Genomic DNA, 18,015 nt, shown 5'->3' with positions numbered 1-18,015 from the left:
TTTTGAGGATGAACTTTTAAAATTTGTTTTATAGTGCACGTTGCATGGCTTTTGGAAGTTCAGCCAAAATATATGATCGTATTTTGTGTAAACTTCTATAAGATCAAAAACATTAATGGTTAAATGTTTCTTTTGGTAAGCAAAAACATATTTTTAAGAGTTACGTAAATTAACTTTAGGTTAGCCTTGAAAAATATTATTTCTTCGATCAGTCTTGTTGTCCGTGTTATCGCGACCTGACTCAATGTGAACACAATTTACGCACGGACCGAAATATCCAACAACACTCATTTACTGAGAAAAACGCGCGAAATCGTCCACCGCCGACCATCCACCGGCGTCCACACGTGAATTTTCCGACTATTTTCTACTTCTACAGCATTACCTCACCGCGGCCTTGCCAGTCAGTGTAGATCCGACCGCCGTAGGGGGTGTACATGCCGGTCGCGGACCACGAACTCGTAACTCTCGAACGAATCATGAGGACGAATTATATAATTTATTTGAATAAATATTTTTTATAGTGTAATAAGTATTTTTGTGCAGTGTTGTGACTCGGTTGTTTTATTGTAACGATGGCTTTATTTTTGTGCGTGTTCCTGTGCTCCTGGGCGGCTGCCCTGGGCTTCAACGTCGACATCCCGTCCAGGGTGGTGTACAAGGGAAACTATCAATCTATGTTCGGATTCACCGTGCAGTCCCATGTTGATGGTGATAGAAAAATGTAAGTTTTGTTTTATGTTTATTTAAAATTTGATAGATATATAAAAGATGGAAAAGTAGGGTAGGGTAGTTGTAGAAAAGCCAATTTTTATTTTTGTCTTCTACGAGTTCACCTTACCTTAGATTATAAAGTTATTAGTTTTTTTTTATATTTTGAATTATTAATCGAAGCAAATGTAGCGAATGTAGAGTCCTAATTTATTGTTCTACGTAATTATTTTAAAATGCTAATGTGATATGTACTAAAACGCGTCTTGATACCACTGTTTTTACATCCTTGTGTAAACAATTCACGATAATTCCTCTGCAAACCTAAGATAATGTAGGTAGGCGATAAATAAACTCAAAATAAAAGTGACTTTTTGCAATTAAAGTGATTTAGATGACTCAAATATTATATACGTGTAAAAGAAATTGAAATCATTTAACCTTTCAAAACATTTAAATACTGTATTGTGATTTTGGATACGTTTATTTTATTTCAAATCTTTAACTTTCTTGCGAAGTAGTAGTATGAAACCGTTATAAGCATTTTTAAAAACTACTATTTTCCTTAATATTGTTACGACGAGAAACAAATGAAATATTTTGTTGCAAAAGAGAAATAATTAATTAGAGTAGGATGCGATTAGGATTAACATATAGTAGGTTTAAAATATAGAGTCAGAGAGGAACGCATTATTTTATTGTATTTTCTGCACGGTTGACAGAAATTTCAATAATTACAAGTCTTAAGTATATCTAGAGTCATTTTTAAATGTCTTGGCTACAATACAAGCCTGTTATGGTCATTCTGAAGGTTGTGAGTTTCTTGAGCGCAGTCATATCGAGACTCTATCAAGATATGACATCATCGCTCAACGAGTTTGCGAGTGTGATTTTTAGCACGCTTCCAATTTATCGTGGTCGAATATAGCTAAATACATTACTATCAACTCGAAATACTTTGAGAAATGTACATACGTGTATGATAGATTTCATAAAGGAGGCCTACACTCGTAGACCCAAACTAAAATACTCTGTGTTGCTGTTGTTGGATTGAATTGCCGTGGACACTCTGACTTAAAACAGATATCTAAATCCGTCATTCAGATATCTGGCTGGTCAGAAAACGAAACCTGGCTTGCATATAAACATGTAAGTTGGACAAATTTCGCGAAACGTAATCGCTATGCTATTACTAAACTGTTCTTGAAAAATGTGTCGTCATTACAATTGTAATGTATAAAAAATCCTTGAGAATGAGTTACCTGACACCTACACATTATTGGGTAATCATGTTCCGGTTTACCGACACCTCACCACTTATTAATATCAAGAGACAAATATTTTTATTCCGACGTCTTTAACACTGCATTTACAGTGCCTTTCTAAATGCAATATAACTCACGTCTCACATGACGATAGGCAAAATTTACTCATCACTCAGTCTCTTGATTGCTTCGTACAATATCGTCTGTACTTGCTAGGGCTGTAAGGATATAATATTTCGGATATTGGAATAAGAATGGATTATGAATGTGTATAATAAATGTTTATAATAAATACAATATGACGTCGTACACTAAATCTCATATCGTAAATGATAAATGGTCACAAGAATTGATAGCGACGAGAACTTGTAAAACCTGACTTTGTTATAGACCTGTTTAGCAAAAATGGGTAATTTTTACTTTTAATGTACCTAACTTACAAGAAAACTGACTGAGTATTAGATAATTACAATTAGGTAGTTTAAATGGTCGGTTTTCATGAAAATTTGCGCATGAGCTCCTCATAAGAATATTTAAAATAAATCCTCTAACAGTGGCATGAATATGACGAAGTCTTGCAACATCAGAAAGTTATGAGTTATGAAAAATATTTTCAGGTTCTGTTACGGTTTCACTGACTTTGGATATCTTATAGTTTTATTACGGTTCAATATAACCCCTAGCCCTATTGAATATCTGAGTGGTCCTGAGTGATGACAGAGCGTATCTTTGATGTTGCTCCTCCGTCCCTATCTGCTTCGTCTCATAATGCGCGTAAAGGTTACAGACATTCAGACTCGAGATAAGACTAAAATGAGCACTAATAATTTATTCGCTAAGAGCCAACGGGGACAGTACGGTTTTATTTTGCTTCCTACTTTAGACGCCGATGACGAATAACGCTTTTAGTAAGCAAATGAATTAGAATGTTATTCACTGTGGAATTTTTTCTTAGTTTTATCGGTTGCTTGCGTAAGAAACTAAAACGAACCCGTTAATCATTATAAATGATGTCGATTTTGTTTCCCAATATTATGTAGGTAAATGTAAAAATGAATCGCCAAATATGTGCACTAATTTGCAAATTAAAATAGTTGATATCATAAATAATCCAGTTTTTGATAGCGGATAAATTATAAAGGCATATAAAAACTGGTGAAAAAATGTTCTTATTTTTACAGTTTTTAGCAAATAGGTAGATACTTATGTCGACTTGTTTAAATATCGTTACAATGATTATTAGATGCGAAGTACTATCTACTTTGTATACGATTCTCAAATATCCACGGTATAAACGAATGTTAAAAAAATACTTCTATATAATTTCAGTTTCCAAAAATCACTATAGCTTGCTCCAAGGATATCCCGTTCCCGGACTGTCACCGACTTCAGGCACCTCTTGCTTATTTTAACCACGAGGGTGGCGGGTTCATTGGACTTGTAAAAGTCACTGTGACATTTTGTTTCCGAACGTCTTCTTTGTAGCACCTTTGCTCTATATTTAGGTAGAGGAGGGAATCTGTAACCTTTGATACACATTTTCAAATTCCAAAACCCATTTTTTTTATAGGCATTTCAAACATGGGATAATAAAATTATTTTTGAAAATTATACGTCAATTAATTGGATTATGAACTGCGATTATGATTATGTTGTGTAAAAGTGAAAATTAATCGTTTTTCCTTCTCTATAGTTATCCTTAGTATCTAATTATATTGGTATCCATGTAGATTGACTAGTGATAACCGAATAATAATTAAGTTAATAACTTTACAGCCCCTTAATAGTCAAATTGCATTACATTAGTTAATAGTGATCAGTGATTTAGATCGTTACAATAATTGGGCGAATGCATCATAGTAGTTGCGTCATGATCGTTAGCGTTACGATTATAATATAACTATTTACTTTCTTATGTTAGTGTTAAGCATTTTTCGCTTATCATTGGGGTTTGTTCATAATGTATATGTGTGCTATATTAACATTTATAAAGTAGATTAGTGCGGACATTGCATTGGTTTATTTTTTGTCGATACGAACAATACAAATATGCATTCCGTTTATAAGTAGTATTAATGTTTCTGGATAAACGTATTATTGTTATAATAATGCGATAGATATCTAACTATCTTTTTTAATAAAATAATATAAATTACCTAAAAACAAAAAAAAAGAAACACTAAATCAAAATAACTATGTTAAATTATTCGCTATTAGTAAAATTTCAAAACAAGTTAAGCATTTTTATCAATAGGATGCCCCGAAAAAAAACTCCAATTCATCGGTTGATTATACTGTTCAAATGCTACTCTATTATCTTTGACACCCCATTCACAAAAGACAATGGGACGCAAAAATTTAATTTCGGGAACCGGAAACAGAACCACATCACATGCGCAACACATGCGCGCGCGCCGCTGCGCCGCGCCGTTTTTAACTTTTTTCACTTAATTTTGGCTTTAACAGGGCTATTTTTGTTGTGTGGGGTGAGACGTCGCTTCACGCTTGATTTATGGACAGTTTTGCTTACAGCGCAGCGCCAGAGTATTTTTTAGTTTCGACATGTCATTAGACCTTACGCTTACAAGTGGGACTCGATGCCTCTAATGGTAAGATAAGTAATGACTTTAGACGTTTACAGATGCGGTCAGATGGGTTTTTTATCGATCGTTTATTGATGTCGAGTTGTCGAAATGTAGGTCCGTGCGTGCATGTGTGATTTATGGGCGGTTTTACTTAGGGACCTTCGCGCCAGATGGTTATACAAGCGTTATCAATTGATGAGGTATGCAGTGGAATTGTGAGAAGAAATTGGTTAAGTGCATTTAAATTGTACAGCAATTGCATTTGTATATGGTAGTGTCAAATTGTAATGGTATAATATATAATATTTTAGTATCTAAACTATATGATTGTGAAATATTAATACTGCACAGAATACGCATATGCATGAACTGCACCTTCTCTTGTATCCATTCAGCTTTAGTTGATAAAACTTATATTTAGTAAAATATTGATTTCATATCGTTTATATTTGGATGTAATAGTTTTTTTTGGGCCTGCGCCTGTCTCTACAAGTGGAGGCATAGTACAAATTTCTACTGTGGTAGAGGTGACGTGGAAATTCAACACCACGCTATTCCACTGAGAATTAGAGGACCTATGTACGGTCATCCCGTGTTGTTAAATCCACGAGGCTCATAAGGTCCTAGAATTTAATAGAAAATAAAATTGATCCACTATTGGTCACCCATCTAATTCTCGAACAAATACAAGTTTGCCCAAGTTTTCAGTGGGTTACGATCTAAATACGCGTGCCTACGTCTCTTTCATTTCGTCAGTTACATAATACCACCTTAATAGTATGCGGTGTTTTTCAAGGTTGTTAAAATGAATATTCATGTCGCGTTAATTGTGTTTTGTTTATTTAAAAGGTCTACTAGTTCTAAGTAGGAAGATATAAGTAAATTCATAGTCTCAATGAACATTGCAAAGAATAACTATCGCGTCTCAGTATCAAATTAAGGAAATTGATGACGCCTCCTACAGTACGGGTTCAGGATTTATAAGCTAATTTTTCAACGATTCTTAAATCAGATTCGTAATTATCACTGCAGTCCTTATAAGTGCTGTTTCAGTTTTTACTTATTAAAACATACAAAATATACAAATTGTCTTAAAGAACACTAGCAATAACTGAGAGTCAGAAATAAAGCAACAATTGTATATAAATAAGCATATCTTATCTACGATGCGCCTCCGAGAGAATCGCCACGCAGCCGCGACAGCCGCGGCCCCACTATCTCCCAATTTTTAATGAAAAATTATACCTATATACTCATTCATACATTTTTGGAAATTGTGAATAATCTCGTATGGAGAAGGAAAACATATAATAAAATCTACTTAATGTCTGAGAGTTCTCAAGTGTGGGAAGCGTGGTAAACTGGAGTTTAAGCCCTGCTTATTCTCTGATAAAATTAAATATATATAAATATAGATAATTTATCCGTAGCTGTGAGATGTGTTAATTTGTTGAAAATTTATTGAAGATTAATTACAGACAAAAGTCTCTGAGTAAAATGTATTAATAGTCAACAAATATATCATGTACCTAATGCGTTTTCTACATAAATACGATTTATATATACCTACGTTAATTATTTATTTTATAATGTCTGGACTCTGAAGTATCGTGGAGACATGTTTTTCCAATTGTTATCCAATCAATATGTATATCGGTAATGCTAACGCTAAAACAATCTACAAATTAAGGGCAATATGTATAAAACTTTAAACAACCAATTTAATGTATCCAATAGAGTCATTGTCTTGAATTATATGTATAATAAAAGCTATAAAACGTGTAGTTTACAAAAATATAGTTCTAACGGAAACACGAGAAAGTATATTTCGGCGAGACGATCCGCTCGAGATCGCGGGCATGCGCCGGCGCAGTCCGTGACCCCATTACCAATATGGCGCCTCCGGCGACCTCACACGCACGCACTGTATGACGTTCAGTTTTGTAACTACACTGACATTGAATAGTGCAGTTTTCTGGAAAAAGTGACTAATATTATAAACAATAATTCAAAGGTCACCTCCGTAAAATAACAAGAATGAATAATTGTCTTGAGAAAATATGACGTGATTGTAAACAGCAGCTGGTGTCCTAACAAACACTTAGTCTTAACATTGTAAAACTATATTAGAGCTTTAGAACGTCTTAGATCTGATTTAAGGATTAAATAAAAAATCTGAAGCTGTATATACAACGGAAAGTGTCCATCAGCCCATAAAATCTCACTTTTGAACTCACATAGAAAGCGAGAGTTTCGTTAGCAGTGTTAGCATATATGTAAGCGAATCTACTGATGGCCAGTGTGTTAATAACTTTACAGAAAGACTTTGTTATCCAGCCCTAGATTCAGTCCCTTATTCATCTCCTACGACATTTAAGAAAAGACAGGGCTGAAATTGTAAAAACAACAATTATATCCACAATAAACCTTCAATCATAAAATCAAAATTGTATCGTTTTATTTTTAAAACTGAATGAACTAGCTTGCACACTGATTTGTTGTATTCTATAATGTTCTAATGGTCGAGTTTGTACTGGCAACGCTTCTCCATGGTTACAAAAGTTAGTAACATTTAATGAAAAAGGTCATTGAAAACAAGTGGAGCAGTTGTTTTGCTAATTAGCCTACTAATTGAGATATGACTTTGAACTTGCGTGCAAGTTGTATTAATTTAGTCACGACCACAATTGCATGTAATTTTGACACCAGACGGTCGTAAGGGTCATATTCGTTATACATTGGCATAACGAAAGTTCACTTCATTTGGATTTTTATGTCTTTCCCATATTTTTATTCTTTATCAAACCGCATTGGACCTGAGTAAAAGAGTAAGATCCAGGGCTGTCCTACGTTTCGCAATACACGTGTGTTCTTCATTGGAACTTTAAAAGGTCGCAGCAAGAATTATTATATTCTGAAATGCTACTCAAATTAATTTGATTGTATTTTCCACAGATTTCAATTCCTCGTCAATTTTCAAAGATTTGAGAGATTTTTTTTCAAAGTCTTCCTACAAGCCGGATAAGCAGTAGCTACGAAGGAAAAGAAAATAATGTTTTATGAAATAATTTGTAAAACGTAGGCAAATAGTTAGAAATACGGTTCAAACGCATCTAAAATATTTGCATATAAGCGCAATAAACAATTATCTCCGTATTATTTACCATACATTGCATTCAAAAATAAACATATTAAATGTTAAATGCTGCAATTTTCCTTAAGACACGGTTATAATAAACGCAAATTAATCGAACGATTATTTTTAACTTAAAGATGTCAATGTCACTTTAGTATTTCCAGGAGATAGGTCGTCGGTCGAATTCTCCGAACGCTGCCTTGACCCAAAATGCGTATTAAGCTCGTTCGTACAAGGTGATCCCTCTAAGGATAATGGTAACCTGTTTGGCGTAATATTTACATTTGTGGTCATATATTACTATTTCTAAGTATTAAAATAGTAATTACAACTAAGAATCTTCGATGACAGTTATTTCACCACAAGGCGCAAGGATTTACCTAGAAATTCGCAAAACTAATGCGTGAATGAATATTCTTGAAATCGGACTAGTTCTCGACAGTATAATTCCACTTACTTCAGGAATACTTCCCATTTACTTCAGGAATATACATTATTCAAAAGCAAAAAGTAGGTAAATAGTTAATATCTAAATAAAACTACCGATTATAATTACAAACTTCTCAACGATTGGCTAGTATGGGGATCCTGAGATTTGACTTTATATCTTTGTAACCTTTTGATAGCCATTGGAACGTTCTGACTTAAGAATGACCAACGCAATTCTGTTTTTCAAAATACTACGAAAGGAAGACTTGAAAATGACGTGAGTTTCGAATACATATAAGTTTGTAGTCCGTAGTACATGCTATAATTACTACATATTGATTTATAAATACATTCCGTATGTAGTTTAACTTTAAATGTCAGTGGAAGAACGACCTCTCTCCACGTATAAGGAAAAAATCGATTATAAATAATATCGATTAACGTTTTGCAATATTGCCCTACATTCTTTTTTTGACTTTCATTTATAATTTACGAGTTTATTAACCAATACATTGTAGTTTCCGAAGCATGGCAGCTTGTCAAGAACATTTCTTAAAATACTTAAAATATGGGTCAACGATCGAAAAAAAATTAGTAGTTCAATTATGGTGGTATTAATTAACATTTTAGTATATAATTGTTCCAAGCTTTTAATTATTTATGCCGGACACAAATTATTCAATCATTGGGATTCAATGTTAGTGTAATTGTACGGCAATTACATGCCTGAAGTGATGTGTATTTATCGATTGGCAGTATCTTGTTAAAAGCCTATAAATAATACATCTCCATTAGAATTCCCTACATAATGGGAGTTACGAAGCATGTCATTTGAAATGTTTTCATTAAGAAACTTCTCATTTGTAACTGTTGAAGTGTTCACGCCTTACTGGTCATAAAGATTTAATATCATATGTGTATATTTTTGGTAGTCCTAAAGCTCGTCTATGACTACAAAAAAGAATAGTTTGGGAAACAAAAGATGAACTATACTTAATAGGGAATATGCATGTGATTTAGATTTGCTTGTTATTTTTTTCCTCGGTACATTACGGTCCTGAAATTACATCTAAACCATTATTTTTTCTTTATTTCGTGTTAAATTGTTTAAAACTTTAATCAAAAATCGTAAATTATGCGCGCGAAATTCAAATTTGCAAAACGCATTCCCATTGGTCGAATCGAAAAATGACGTCACATAGCGTGTTACGATGTTTATCGGCGTCGATATTCAAACTGAGAGAAAAATTGTTTTTGTCTATATTCCTACAGTGTTATTTATTACCTAGTGCGATTTTTCTACATAGTATTATTAGGAATAATCAAGAACAATGATTGAAAGTAGTTTTGTCAAAGCACAATCGGACTATTTACCTAAAATATGCAAAATGAATAAACTGTTTTTTATGCATAGGTCAATTCGGAAATATGTAACTGATCATAACTTATTATGTTAATATATATTTTTTTTATTTTTTTATAATATAGCAGACGAGCATACAGTCCGCCCATGGACATCTGTAATCAACCCCAGATAGGATTAGATATTCCCACCTAAGGTCGGCCACAGATGCGCCGCTACCCCTGAGGACTAAGCTGGAACGCCTCGGAAAAGTCTGTCTCCTACCACACCCTTCAATCCGGAACACAGCATCATCTAACACTGCTGTTATTAGGTAGAAATAGGTGTGGCGGTGGTGCCTCCGGAGTCGAACCACAAAGGGTTCTACCACCTTCAACCTATCTTCACCTATCTTTATAATATTATAATAGATTATAATGCATTTTGTATGTTTCAAATGATAGTGTTTGTTGTAGAAGTCGATAAGTACCTAACGAAGTTGATGATCAATGCAATATTTTAAATTCATTTACCTAAAATTATTGTTTGTTACAGTAAATACAAATGTTAATGCGATTTTGGAGATACTATATCTGTTTCCTATAATCTTGCACCACATTTTTCGTATTTTCGCATCTTTTGCAAAAGAAAAAACACTATATAATGTATTTATAGTACTGGTTTTGCACAATAACTCTAGTAAATATTTATAAAGTGGTTATTTAGCCTTTCCCATGATGTAAATAGCGATGAAACCTGAAAACGTTTAATAATACCTTTATGTGTATACAGTTATCATCAATATTAATATAAATCACGCTACGTGACGTCATTCAAAGAGCGCGTAAAATGGCGGCGTTCAAATGTGTCAAATTTTATTGATACTTTATATAATTTTTAAAAAAATATTTCAAACACCAATAAAATTGTTTATATTTTTTACTATGTTAAAACGATGTGATAAGTGGTTTAAAATAATAAAATAAAAATGTGCATATTCCCTATTTTTGTCTTTATCTATTTATTTAATAAGTTTAAGAGACATACATATTTCCCAAGTCATGTAAGTATACCATAGTGATAATAATCCAACCGAAAACATAATAATATACAATATACACCATTGTAAACCATCAGGTGCTCTAGAGAATCTTAAACAACGAGATACTGTACCTACGTTTGTATATTTATAACGAGTATGATATTATAAGGTCGATGACGCAATCTGACTACAATCTGAAACATTGCTAGCAATGTTGAGGTGTGTTATTGAGCAAATGTATTCGTACTTGCATTTGTATACGGTATAATTTGCCTGGTTAACGACTTGCATAGGAAAATGAGAATTATTTCGTCTTTGACTAGGTCAATCCATATATTTTAAGACTGTGATAAGTAAACAACGAAGGACTTAAATTGCTGCCTGGCGTACTTCCTTGTAACTCTGACTCTTATTTAAATGTTATCAACCCTTATGTACCTACTAGTATATATCGCAATCAACATAGCTTTTATAAGGATATATGATTATATTCGTAATTGCAAAGATTAATAAGGATAAAAATGTCTTCGATGGATGCGTAATCAAATGCTGCTAACGAATCTAAAAAATACATGCTTTATCAGTCGTAATAAAATACGGTCGTGCGGAAGCTTGGAGGTTACGGTGACATACATGATGAGTCAAGGTGATGCAGGTAAGTCCGTCTTGTATTAAGTAGGTGTATTGATGACTTGATTCATAAAACCGTCACATTGGTCACTTTGTCATCATTCTTTGTCACTTATGCTCGCGCAAAATGCGTATTAAAATTCTTACTAAGTGCATGATAATAGATGTATGTTTATAAAACAAGAAAGATTAGGATTGATTTGTTAGTTTCTTTGTTAAAGAATAGTGGTTATTTCTTTACACGTACTCTGATATGAACACTCATAGTTAATTGAGTATTGAAACATAAATATTTAATTCTAATTAATACCTTGATTAAGAATGTGATTAAGACGATGACTGATCACTAATGACAATTTTGACGCACAAACAGGGTAACCATTGTAACCGATCGATAAAACACAATGTAAAAATTTGCAAACACAATGCATTGCATGCAAATATTTATAACGGACGTGAGCTTGTGGCATCGCATATAAATGGGAATGGAAACGGAAGGCGAAATGGCGTTTGATCGCCCTAAAAAGAAAATTTGCTACAAAGGAATAGGCTGTGGTGTGTCGCAAAGATTACTGACATCCGATAGCCAATATTTAATGCCATAAAAACAAAGGACCGGACACTGCTACCGGCGGCTACCAGATGGCGCCAGAGTGCACGATTTGTATGCGCACGCGCAAGTCTAGCTGCGGATGCGACGCCTCGACGGAAGCGCTACAAATTGAAAGTTAATTGTTATTAAAGCACCATCAGTGTTCCTAAGAATGTGCAGAGGTGTTGTAATTGAGATAATATCGTTTTAATATCGTTTGACAAGCCGCTAATCTCACCGCCAAGGATTTCGAGTGATCTCTGTTTAATTGTTTAATCTTGTTAAGCAATAACTTTGCCGTCGCCTTAAGAACCATTTTTTATTTTGTAATGATCATTATATTAATACTGTACCAAATCATAAGTAATTTCTAAATATAAACGTCTGTTATAATCTAATGCTGTGTATTAGTTTAAGATAAATGTTGGGGTCAGGACCTCTTCGACCTAATTTCAATTAAGCACAAGTTATCTAGTTATTTACATTTGTAGTTCTATATTTGAGATAGATAATTAGAATTACACTTGTTACTCAACCGTAACGTATGATATGTGACGCACAAAAGATACTCAATTATGTTATACGAGTTAACTTTAAATTAATAATGTAATTAAAATAATTAGTTATTTTCAAAAAAAATAAAACTTATTGGTTTATCTTGAGTGATAAATAATAATGATAGAAATACCAACCCAATTCACTCGTTATGTGACTAGAGATACATATAATGTAGGTTCAGGTACGTAAATAGATAATGGACGAATCTACTACCTTTTTTTCAATCATTTCAATCTACAAAGCTGTGTTATTCCAGATTTTAGATAGGCACATGTGATACGACGTTTTTATTTATAACTATTTTATCGCGGGTTAAATCGCGGGAGCTAATTAGCCATAGCAGTTATAGCTTAGTGGTTAAGAAACTCGGCCTCTCAATCGAGGGGGCGAGGTTCAAATCCCAAGCACGCACCTTTGATTTTTCAAAGTAATGTGTGTATTAGAAATTAATTATCACTTGCTTAAACGATGAAGGAAAACATCGTGAGGCAACCTGCATACCTAAAAGATTTTATAAAAAAAAATCTGAAAGGTATGTAAAGTCTATCATTACGCACTTGGCCAGCGCTATGGCCAAAACCTTCTCATCCTGAGGGGTCACCCGTGCCCAGCAGTGAGACAGTAATGGGTTGATGATGCTGAATAACAAGACATGTACAATGTAGATACATTAAAGATAGCATAGGTAGGCGTACTATAACCATTACAATCACACCCCGCTTATTTTAATCGGTCTGTATTGGCTGCATTGTTTATCTCGACTTCCGGTTGTCCGTGGTTGAACCCAACAGGCTGCCTTATCTACTTGTAGGTTAACTCAATATTATTAGATTATACCTACTATTCCTTACTTACTACTTTTTGACTATAGGTTATTTTATAATCTTATATATAAAATTCTCGTGTCACAACCGTACTCCTCCGAAACGGCTTTACCGATTTTCACTAAATTTTATATGTTCATATATATATTCAGTAGGTCTGAGAATCGGCTACTATCTATTTTTAATACCCCTAAGTGATAAGGGTTGTTCACCCTTAACATTTTTTTATTATATGGCAACACAACGTTTGCCGGGTCAGCTAGTTATAGCTAAAAATTAGTAGGTACCTACCACAACTTTATTTTGAAGTTAAATCTAGTTTTAAGGTTAGTGTCAGGTACCTTGAAAGATTACTTAGGTTTCGGGACTTGTAATATTTTTAATGTGTAGGTACATTATTTTCTTGATGTATGAAATGTATTTTTGATGTATTCAACTTATTTAGGTATGAGATGTTTCAATTAAATATATTATCCATATCAGAGAGGATTCCGAACGACTAATACATACATATCGTTTAGTTAATTTTATTGAAGTAATAATGGGCTGCACAAGAAGTACACGAAACAAAAATAAGTACATATATTCGTATACATAATATTCGTGTGTCACTTTGCACGTACAATGTCTACAGTTTTACCTTTTTAGTGTAATATTTAACCGCTAGACGCTATTAATTATGAATCAAAACGTAGGGTTATGCAGTGTCACCCCAGCGTTTTGAATGGCATCAGTCACGCAAACCGACCATTGGGTTTTTCATGAGGTTTTTGTAATCTCCTGGGATTTACAGGTTTATTTACCTGCACATTATACATAATACATATGTCATGAATGTGTAGTAAATAATGATTTGGCGGGAATTGAATGACCTTTATAATATTCCTATGAAATCAAGTCTGTGTAATATCCCTTTACCTCTCGGCTAATTTCAACAAATCGCAATGAATTACGGATGCCTGAAAAATTCGATGTTCTTTGTTTTACAAATATATTTGAGTTGGTTTGATAATACTAATATGAGCTAGTATAAATCGTAGGTTGTTGTTACACACACCCACCGCTAGATGTCGTAATACTATGCTTTCGATAATCGATTTTGGTTTTTAAAACGTGGCAACCATATCTAGGAGACATTCAAATTTGCCATTACGTTGCTCCTTAAGAGCAGCAACGTAGTTCAAAAGGAGCTATAAAACTATAAAAGATTGGAGATCTTCATATCGAGATGTTTAAAAACTGTAGCAGGTGAACCACTAGCTAGTTTTGTAATGTAAGTAAAATTAAAAAGACTACAACATTATGGTCACGTTGTTGAAAACGTTGCTTTCATCTCATTAATGTTTGATTCTTATGAATGAATGAGTCATATATGACTCATGGCAATAAATCACATGAAACTATTAGTAATCAATTTGCACATAGATGATTTTACTCTTAAATGACCATATTGACTAATGCCGGTTATTCATAATCAATCTAACCAATGTTTTGCTTACCAAAGATCGAAATTTTGCACTTGCATACAATCATCATCAACCCATTACTGTCCCACTGCTGGGCACGGGTCTGCTCTCAGAATGAACAGGATTAGGCCATAGTCCACCGAACTGGCCAAGTGCGTATTGGTAGAGTTCACATACACATACATTTGGGACTTTGACCTTTGAGACCTGCATACAAGGCATAGGTTAAATTTCTATCCGTGGTAGGCAAAACTTGGATAAGTTGAAAATTACTAACGCTTAATATAAATGCCCGGTGTAGTTCAAGTTTCGAAAAACAATATTATCTACATCAATTTATGAGGTCCTAGCCAAGGCATGTTAAGCATTTTGAATAGGTAATTATGATTCGATGTACTTTTTTGAACATTTTTATTTGAAATACAATATATTTTTTTTACTTTGGGAGTTTTTTTTGCATAATTTCACTACAGGAAACGGCTTTATCTAAATCCTGTTTATTAATATCTGACACCATTAATTTTTGGTGGCACTAGTTCAATGAATTCAATAAAGCCAACATTTGGATGGAAAACAGCACTTGAAAACTCGACCCAGAAAAATCTGTGGAATCTCGCAAGAATTTTTATTATCACAGCTATAAATTGCCAATGAAATAATTAGAGCATACCGTTCATAATAAATGACGGAATCGAACCGGTATAACCACGGTAACCATATGGTGGTGTGGGCGACGTAACGTGACGTCAACTCATTCACCACTCGGACTGCTTTTGGTCATGCGTGCCTGGTACTAAGAATACAATCGCAATTGTTTATATTAGACATGGTTTCCAAACGCAGTTAACACGTCATTTATTAATAGGCTGAATAGATAGATATGCTACTTTATTAGTATACCTAGTATAACTGGGTACGGGTTTCCTGTCAGAATAAGAAGGATTTAGTAGGCTGGTTAACATGTTGGCCAAGTATGACTTGGTAGTTTTAATTCTTGACATTTCTTTTAGAGAACGTTCAGGCGTGTACGTTTTCTCACGATGTTTTCTTTCGTTGTTAAAGTATGTAAGCAATAATTATATGTACATTTGTAGATGATGTATAAGTATGGTTGGTATGTGTTTCGTGAAGGTAAATATACATAGGTAAAAAAATACATTAATACAAGTAAAACATATAGGTCAAACAAGTATGGTCGGTTTTCCTGTAAGTTTATCGATCTTCACCTTCCATCTTTTTTTCTCTACTGCGGAGGAAACTGACCATATGAGGCGTGGTTGGATTCATCTAAATTGTAGAAACTCTATATTGCCACTTAATTATTTTTAAGAACTCTAGCTTTTTGTTTTTATAATTATTACTAGTTGAAGTGTGTTTATCAGCATACTGTACCATATTATAATTTATTGTAAGTCGGTAGAATGTGCTCGCAAAGGTGATAGGTATAAAGTATGTACCTGATGTAGATACGTAAAGCCAACTGAGTCAATACAAACAAACCGCTCTCGCTCCGCCGAACCATCGGAACCACGAACGTATATTTTAATTTAGATGTCTAATGAATATTGCCTTGTAACAAGCAATCAGGCCAATTAGTTATGACAATTATTAAAGCCTATGACCGTTATTAAGAATTTTTGAAAAAGTGACTAATGAATTAGGATTTTCATACATTCAGGAGCCTTTAGAAATCCATGGCTGGTCATAGGCCCAAAAAAGATTAAGCCGCAATAACTGACTTGACACTTGATGACCCTAGCAGATGAATAAATTCGACCTAGATTTAAAATATAAATGAATTTAATTATTACTAATAGCTTTAACCCCAGTCATTAGCATTAAAACGTGTATAACACTACAGAACTTCACATGGGTAACACGAAGTAAGCTGTCACGAGAAGCAGACTAGTTACATGAGGTAGATGATAGAACACAACAAACAAACATTTTAAAATCATAATTAAACAAAGCCAATTCCACATTTAATATAGAAAAGCAATATTGCAATGGATTCCAAAAATCTACCACTAGGATCTAGGTGTAGTCTAATTGTTTCTATTGCAAATGGTCCGGGCTGGGCCGTGCATTATAAATCTCGATACAGCGAACGTGACCGCTTGCATTGTTCCTGGAAGCTTCTCGGAAGGCTTCTGTGCCACGAGCACGCGGCGCATGACATGACGCCATATGGTGGGATTGTCGACCGTGAGCTCGAGCTAGACTATCTCACTGCGAACGGTGAAGCGATGAACGATATACGATGGATGGATGGATTTAGTGGTAAAGCTAATGTTTACGATTCCTACTGCTGACACATTTGATAATTAATTTGAAATTAAATGTTTACGTGTTTAAGTAAACATTTGATTAGTGACCACTAACGTTTGTTATTGATCACTAATATTTGCTAATTTTTCAAATTAACTTAAAATAGAATTGTAGTGTTATCTGAGATCGCGTTTTAATCCTGTTAATAATTTGAATTAAATAAGAATAAGTTGAATTGTTACGTGGTAGTTTCTCTTCTTTATCATATTCTTCAAGGCAGAAATCAATACCGGTGGATATTACTGTTAGAACATGGAGTGGCGTTGGCGACGAGTGATTCTACCCTTCTTAATTTACCATCGTTGTTATACTCTTATCAATTATACTATGCAAGTTATAATATGAAGCTAAATGAACACACAGTTAATTTAGAGTGCTCACATAATTAATGAATTTATATTTCCATGAAAGAAAAGCTCAGACGCATGTACTCTCTCATCTTTACTTGATTGTGATCAAACAAGTGGCACACAGTATTGTCGGCCGTGACTAAAGCACTGTAAACACAGCCTTCCGACTTCAGAGCCCTCACCGTGAATAATTGCTGTAGTATTCCGAATAAAATGCATTCTTAGTATGAAATGAGGCATTATCTTAGTCACAAATGCAAGAAAACCAAAGAGTTCTATGAAATCGTGACGACTGCTGTCTATTTACCTTATTGGTAATATGACGTTTTTGTGTTCAAGAACATCCCTGGTTCACAGTAGTTCAGTTGTTACAGAGTGAAAAAGAATTGAAATGTCATATGTGTTTTCGTTGACCGACTTTACCTTAATATAAAGCGCATTAAAGGATTGGAACTCTACCTCTTCCAATTGGAGTAGCATGCATTACGCCCCAGGCCTCCCCAGTTGTGTGGAAAGACCCGTAGGGAACAGTGGGATATGAAAAGTTTTGTATTCATTGAGGGTATATAATATACTAATAAGTGTCTTTAAATAGCATAATAGGTATCTTCCATGAATGAAATATTCAAAACAACACTTCATAAATTTATGACTAATAAGACAGCGTTCATATTTAGTCTTATTACGTAAGAAGCGATGTCATGTCTGGTACAATATTATTAACTTTATTGTCTAACGTCATTGCACTTGCCATATG

At 33.9% G+C, this 18,015-nt stretch overlaps 1 protein-coding gene across 3 annotated transcripts in view; it reads left to right on the top strand.

Annotated features, from left to right (window-relative positions):
- The first annotated feature begins 398 nt into the window (after window positions 1-398).
- The window catches only part of if (integrin subunit alpha inflated), a 112,760-nt gene continuing 95,143 nt past the window's right edge, over window positions 399-18,015 (top strand). For all 3 annotated transcript variants that reach the window (XM_073088183.1, XM_073088181.1, XM_073088182.1), the window contains exon 1: window positions 399-724. In XM_073088183.1, coding sequence (XP_072944284.1) covers window positions 576-724 — 149 coding nt within the window. In that variant the 5' untranslated portion in view covers window positions 399-575. The remainder of the gene's footprint in view (window positions 725-18,015) is intronic.

The sequence above is a fragment of the Epargyreus clarus genome, unplaced genomic scaffold (genome assembly GCF_041222505.1).
Source record: "Epargyreus clarus isolate Ecla_fem2 unplaced genomic scaffold, WU_Ecla_fem_2.2 ptg000026l, whole genome shotgun sequence".
Lineage (NCBI taxonomy): Eukaryota > Metazoa > Arthropoda > Insecta > Lepidoptera > Hesperiidae > Epargyreus > Epargyreus clarus.
Note: the sequence above shows the minus strand (reverse complement) of the source record. Positions and strands in the feature narration are given on the sequence as shown.